Source organism: Dendrobium catenatum, unplaced genomic scaffold (assembly GCF_001605985.2).
Source record: "Dendrobium catenatum unplaced genomic scaffold, ASM160598v2 fragScaff_scaffold_853, whole genome shotgun sequence".
Taxonomy (NCBI): Eukaryota; Viridiplantae; Streptophyta; class Magnoliopsida; order Asparagales; family Orchidaceae; genus Dendrobium; species Dendrobium catenatum.
This window is the reverse complement of record NW_021319315.1, coordinates 8,598,466-8,604,707: the sequence shown is the minus strand read 5'-3', so window position 1 is coordinate 8,604,707 and position 6,242 is coordinate 8,598,466. Positions and strand designations below refer to the sequence as shown.

The 6,242-nt window shown below is 33.7% G+C and overlaps 1 protein-coding gene across 1 annotated transcript; it reads left to right on the top strand.

The window, feature by feature from the left end:
- Positions 1-237: 237 nt before the first annotated feature.
- LOC110101325 (aquaporin PIP2-4) lies at positions 238-5,337 on the top strand. Its single transcript, XM_020829182.2, has 3 exons — positions 238-942; positions 3,883-4,023; positions 4,904-5,337. The coding sequence occupies exons 1-3, from the start codon at positions 322-324 to the stop codon at positions 5,021-5,023; spliced, it is 882 nt and encodes a 293-aa protein (XP_020684841.1). The 5' UTR covers positions 238-321; the 3' UTR covers positions 5,024-5,337.
- Positions 5,338-6,242: the final 905 nt, after the last annotated feature.

Sequence of the window (6,242 nt, the reverse complement as noted above, 5' to 3'; positions counted from 1 at the left end):
TAAATAATTATCATTTAAAACAGTTTTCTTATTATTTCTTAAAATAGTTTTTTAATAAAAAATTAAAATTTTTATACTAAAAAACTTATTAAAAAAACAGTAAAAAAATCATCTCCAATTATACACACTCTACCTACAACTTATATGCAAAATATATATAATAAGCACATTATACACAAATCATATAACTTAATTTTATTATCCTCAATAATTTCCTCCCTCCCGATAGAGCTCTCACTCTCCAACCCAATAAATACCACCCCTTCATTCCCCCAATTCCATCCTCTCCTCACTCTCCTTTGTCCAGCCCATCAGACCCAAATGGCCAAAAGCCTAGAAGTACCATCCTCCGCCGCCCCCAGCTCCGAATTCACCGGCAGGGACTACACCGATCCCCCTCCCGCCCCTCTAATCGACGCCGACGAGCTCACCAAATGGTCGTTCTACCGTGCCATAATCGCCGAATTCATCGCCACTCTCCTCTTCCTCTACATCACCATCGCCACCGTCATCGGCTACAAACACCAGTCAGACCAAGATGCTTTCCCTGTAGACTCTGATTGCGCTGGTGTCGGCGTGCTCGGCATCGCCTGGGCTTTCGGAGGGATGATCTTCATTCTGGTGTACTGCACGGCGGGGATTTCGGGCGGGCACATAAACCCGGCGGTGACATTCGGGTTGTTCTTGGCGAGGAAGGTGTCGCTGGTGAGGGCTTTGCTTTACATGGTGGCCCAGTGTCTGGGGGCGATTTGTGGGGTGGGTCTGGTGAAGGGGTTTCAGAAGGCGTATTATGTGAGGTATAATGGTGGGGCTAATGTGCTGGCCCCTGGTTATTCAAAGGGGACGGGACTTGCTGCTGAGATTATTGGAACTTTTGTTCTAGTTTATACCGTTTTCTCTGCTACAGATCCCAAACGCAGCGCCCGCGATTCTCATGTTCCGGTAAGCGCACGCACTCTCTCTCTTTCTATCTTGAAGCTTCGTCAATTAAACTACTCATTGAACAAGAACTTGATCGAGTAAGCCGGACTGCATTTTTTAGGGTAAAATTTTGATAAATAAAATTTTAATTGCAATATTTACGGATTTATAATTGAAAATTACTGAATATATTTGATAAATTATGGACAACATATGTTTTAAATTTCAGCAAAGTTTCACTGCAAATAAATTTTTATTAAAAAATAAATTGTGATTTTTCGATTCAGTGGCAAAATTTCGGTCGCACATTTTCAAGCACAACTTTATGCCCAAAGGCAAAGGGTATCACAAAATTTTTTATATATTTAAATTATTTATTTATTTATTTATCATTGGATAAAAACTTTAAAAAGAAATGGTGAAATATTAAAGTTTATAGGATGGTAGGAATGAAACATATGAGTGACATATTTGATATTAAAGTTATATATTGATAATAAGTATGAAATATTAAAAATTTAAATATTATATATATAAATACATAATTTTTTTTAATATATTTATAAATCTCTCAATAATAAATTAGCCAATTTAATTTACTTTGTTATTTTTCCGTAGTGCTGTAGATGATTAAAAGATATTGCGTGACAAAACTTAAAATCTTTTTCTTAAATCCTTTACTTGGCTTTGTTTTTTTGTTAATTTCAATAATGTCCAGCAAGGTAGGAATAAGATTTTTGAACTGGTTCATATTCGGGTTACCTGTTAAGGACTAAGGAGTCTTCCTAAACAAGATGCTTATACCTCGCACTAGGATTCAGATCCTGTTTAATTACTATAATAATTGGAAGAATATTAACGAAATTCCAGCCATCCAATTCACCGGTATTAGTTTTACTAGTTTTTCCTTATAAAAGTCTGTAGTTTGTATGCATCTTTGTAAGACAAAGCTTTACACAGTTCACCTTGATCTATTGGGTAGGAACTTAAGTTATCAATTAAGAGGTCTTGGGTTCGAGTCTTATGTGTGTGAGAGTCTGCCTTAATTGACCTAAATGTCCAAATAAAAAAAAAAAGACAAAAAGCTTGAATTAGAAGGTGCGGAAACAGGAAGGAAAAGTTATCAGGAATTACCAGAAATGTTTTTTTTCTTTTTGGGAAAAATTATGACTTTAGCCCTTTTCATTAATATAAACTAGTTACATGTAATGAAGAAAGAAAAAATAGTAGAGAAAAACCTTGCCAAAACCTACAAGGTCCAAAAATGGGGCAGAAACAAAATCCCCAAAGCAAATACTAGAGAAAGAAAACAGTTTAGCAAAATAAAATTCTCAGAGATAGAAAAATCTCAAAAACCGGATGAGGAAAGAAACCAAAAACAGGTTGAGGAAGACAATTAAGCCGCAGGCTCAGGAATTGCCACTCTCTCGACCTGGTTGCAAAAATAATCTGCCAAAATATCCTGCCATCCAAAGGAGAAAAATGACAATTCTTTTAAAAAACATTTTCTTTTAAAAATGATCGAAATCGTCTGCTTTTATTTATTTTATTATTCATCATATTTTATAAAAAAATGGCAATAATTATCGAGATTAAACCTTTTAATCTCATTAATTGTTGTCGTTATTTAAAAAGAAGAAATCATATAATTAAATATATCTGTATTAGTTTAACACCGATATCTAATAACATGAGTTCATAAGATTATATAAGCAAACTCTATTGATCCTTTATAAATTATACGAGGAGCTTCACATGCTTCAGTAGTTCTCCCATAAATCTCGCAAAGTACCAGCATCTCAAATTTATATTAATCCAGTCAAGGCTGAAAATGACTTCTCTATTATAATTAGTGTGGGAAGTAGGGCGGAGGTGGGCTACAAATTTCTGGGGTATTGCGTTTGTAGTCTTCTTTTCGCTTTCATTACAGCTATGTGGACCCGATTACTGCACCATCCACACAACAATCATCCTTCTTTTTTATTTTACTTTTAAATCTCATATGAATTTTAACATTTTTTTTTTAAAATATTTTATTATTTTCCCAACATTTTTCACTATTTAGAATTAATCTTACTTGTGAGTAATAAAAGATTAAGAATACACTGAATGGAAAATAACTTGCAGGCTTAAACTAGCAGTTTACGTAGTCTTTGATTTGATTTGATATTATTTGATTGAGCATGTTCTTCATACATTGGAGGCTTATGAGAGCTTGTTGTTCAAAATTGATTTATAAAATTATTTTAGAAGTCAGTTCTCAAAATAATTGTTTTCAATGAAATTTTTTTTGTAAGTAAGATAGATGCATGTTATTTGGTTTAAAACTAAGATATTTTTAACTTTTGTTTGTAGAATTTTTTTTTTTCAACTATAGAGATCATGAATTGTAAAATATATATTTTACTTTAATTACAAAAAAACATAGAAATTCATCCTATCTTCTAATTTTGGAGATCTAAAGATCTGCAATCTAGAATGCTTCATATGAGCTGCACTTAAGAAATCCTGCTTTTTAGTCATATTTTCTACACCATCAATGCTATTCAAGAAAAAAAGTTGAATAAGCATATAAAGATGGAAAAACTTGTAGCTGTAAGAGAAAGATTAAAGTAATGAGCAATTTGCCCATGTCATCATTTCTAAATTTGTTGTGAGCTGCTAGAAGTTTCTCAATTACAATTTAAACAAGTTATAGCCAAGAAGATGTTGACCCCCCAAGTGGAAGGGGGAACCTCCAAATTGATAAAGCAAGTAGGACCCAATTAGTGATTCCATTCCTTTTTGCATGAGACTCTGTGGTCTTTATCACCATGGGCACCCAATAATTCAGTTTTGAACTTCTCTTTGCATCAACTCTTAATTCAATCACTATCTCATGAATTTATCTTGCAATTTTATTTTATAAACACCTATTCCCTTATTATGCAATATCTTACCATTTTTTGTGTTTTGTTCAAGGTTTTGGCCCCTCTTCCCATTGGATTTGCGGTGTTTATGGTCCACCTCGCCACCATTCCAATCACTGGAACTGGCATTAATCCTGCACGTAGTCTTGGTGCTGCTGTCATATATAATAAGGATAAGGCTTGGGATGATCAGGTAAAATTTTGTTTTATACATTTGTTGTATTAAGTTTGAGCTATAAAATGATTGCAATCATTTCCATAGAAAAATTATCAATCTTTTTTAAAATAATCTATACAAGCTATTTCTATAAACCTCAAGGACTGCTAATGGTGTTTAAAAATAGTGAATCCAAATGTTCTTTTCTCAATGGGTTAGAATTTGGATGCAATATACCTTTTTGACCATTACTACTTGCTTTCTTGAAAGCAATCAAAGTATCATTGAGGAAAAACCCTATCCCTAGTACGATTAAGGCATTAATAATCCTACTTCTCCTTTGGCTATTGATCTATGCTCTTGTTAAATAGGTTGAATTAGGTAGGTTCAAATCCATGTGATATTCCTTACATAGCAGGTAACCTTCTATGGTTAATTTTATTATGTTAGGTTTGGAATTTGCCAATCCACCCCTCCCAAGTTTTGAATTGAGGCTTCGTTTGGGACAACTTTCTAACTGCTTTATAAAGCAGCTTTTTAGTACAAAATTTTTTTGAACAATAAATTTTTGTACAAGAAAGCTACTTTGAAAGCAATAAGAAAGTTGTCCTAAACAAAATCTGAATCTTCACATATTTCATGTCTGAATCTTTCGAACCCGAATCAGAACCTAACATAACCTATAGGATAAACTTTTAAACTTTTCCGTCAAATCATCCGAGTCGGCCTAATCCAATCAAAATACTACACCTAAATGGCATCTTTGGCGACTTCAACATATGATAGTATTGATTTTAATCACATATTAGATTTTTGATAAATATAGTCATAAGTTTAAACTTTTGATTTAGTTATACTTAATCATTGGTATATCATACTCAACCTGCTAACAATTTACAAATTGTACACATTACAGTGGATATTTTGGGTGGGGCCATTCATCGGTGCGGCGATAGCAGCAGCATACCATCAATATGTGCTGAGGGCAGGAGCTCTCAAGGCCTTGGGATCATTCAGGAGCAACCCTCACGTGTAATAGCTTAATATTACTGAAGGCAATCTTCTTCTATTAGTACTGCTACTTTCTCCCATCTTTCAAATAGGAACTGTTGTTAAGGAAATTAGACTTTGTTGCAGATATTGTAAGCAAGCTTCAAATTTGATGAGGGAGCTCTTATTTTCTTTCCCCTTATTGACTTTAAGCTATCTTCTTCTTCTTTTTTTCTTTGGGAGTACTAAGTTTAGCTTTCTTGTATCACTTATTGTCTTTTGAAAAGTGTTGAACTCTTCTTTTGAAAAAGTTTATATTAGCATGCGTATGAAAGCTCCTTTTGCTTTTCAGGCTTCTTACATGATTGCCCAATATAAAATGATTATGATACGAAATTTTATGTAAATATATATGGATGGATTATTATTTTTTAAGTGAAAAAGTTCTTTTTTAACCTAATTAATTTCTAGGAAGACTTCTTCTATTAAAGAAGTGCTTGATTGAAATAACATAAATTAAATGCGAAGTGAAGATTCAAACTTAGGACTTTGATAATAACTTTTAAAATCTTTATTAGCTAAACTAGCTGATATATAGTCAATAAAGTAGAAAAAATATATATTTTTTCTACTTTATACGTTTTTTAGCAAATCAATTTCCATTTAACATTATTCTATCTCTTAAAATCTTGCCTGATGAGCACAAAGTCAATAAATTAATAAACAATGTGAAAACCTTCTTGTTTTGGACTTGTTGCCTCCTGGAATATTCATGACTTTAGAGAAATAAATATAGCATTCAGCATCTTAGCATTTTACGAAAATTTGGCATGCTTATAAATGAAAGAGAGGGTGCGTTATTGATAAGAGACACCAAAGTTTTTACGTGGAAACCTCTAAAAAAGGGGGCAAAACCACGAGGCCTAGCCTAGTTTGAATGAATCAACTAGTATTTGTAGTCGATTACAAATGAGGCCTTTCCTTAGGAGAAGGTCATAACTTGATGTAACAATATACATCATATATAGTGCATTACATAGTGGGAATTACAATAATAAAAATGTTTGTTTGGTCGGCAAGACCATAGTCGGCAACTGACGGAGGTCGGAAAGATCGAAATCAGGTGACGGTGGTCGATGGGACTGTACTCCGCGGGCGACAGAGGTCAAGAGGACTGTTGTCTGGCAACGGAGGTCAGAAGGATCGTATTTAACGAGCATTGGAGGTCGGAAAGACCGTAGTATAGTGACAGAGGTCCAAAGGAC

Excerpts from the sequence above, each read along its gene's own strand:
- LOC110101325 (XM_020829182.2), top strand. The coding sequence starts at position 322 with ATGGCCAAAAGCCTAGAAGTACCATCCTCCGCCGCCCCCAGCTCCGAA. Across the intron at positions 943-3,882 it reads CCCGCGATTCTCATGTTCCG|GTTTTGGCCCCTCTTCCCAT; the intron begins GTAAGCGCACGC and ends GTTTTGTTCAAG. Across the intron at positions 4,024-4,903 it reads ATAAGGCTTGGGATGATCAG|TGGATATTTTGGGTGGGGCC; the intron begins GTAAAATTTTGT and ends TACACATTACAG.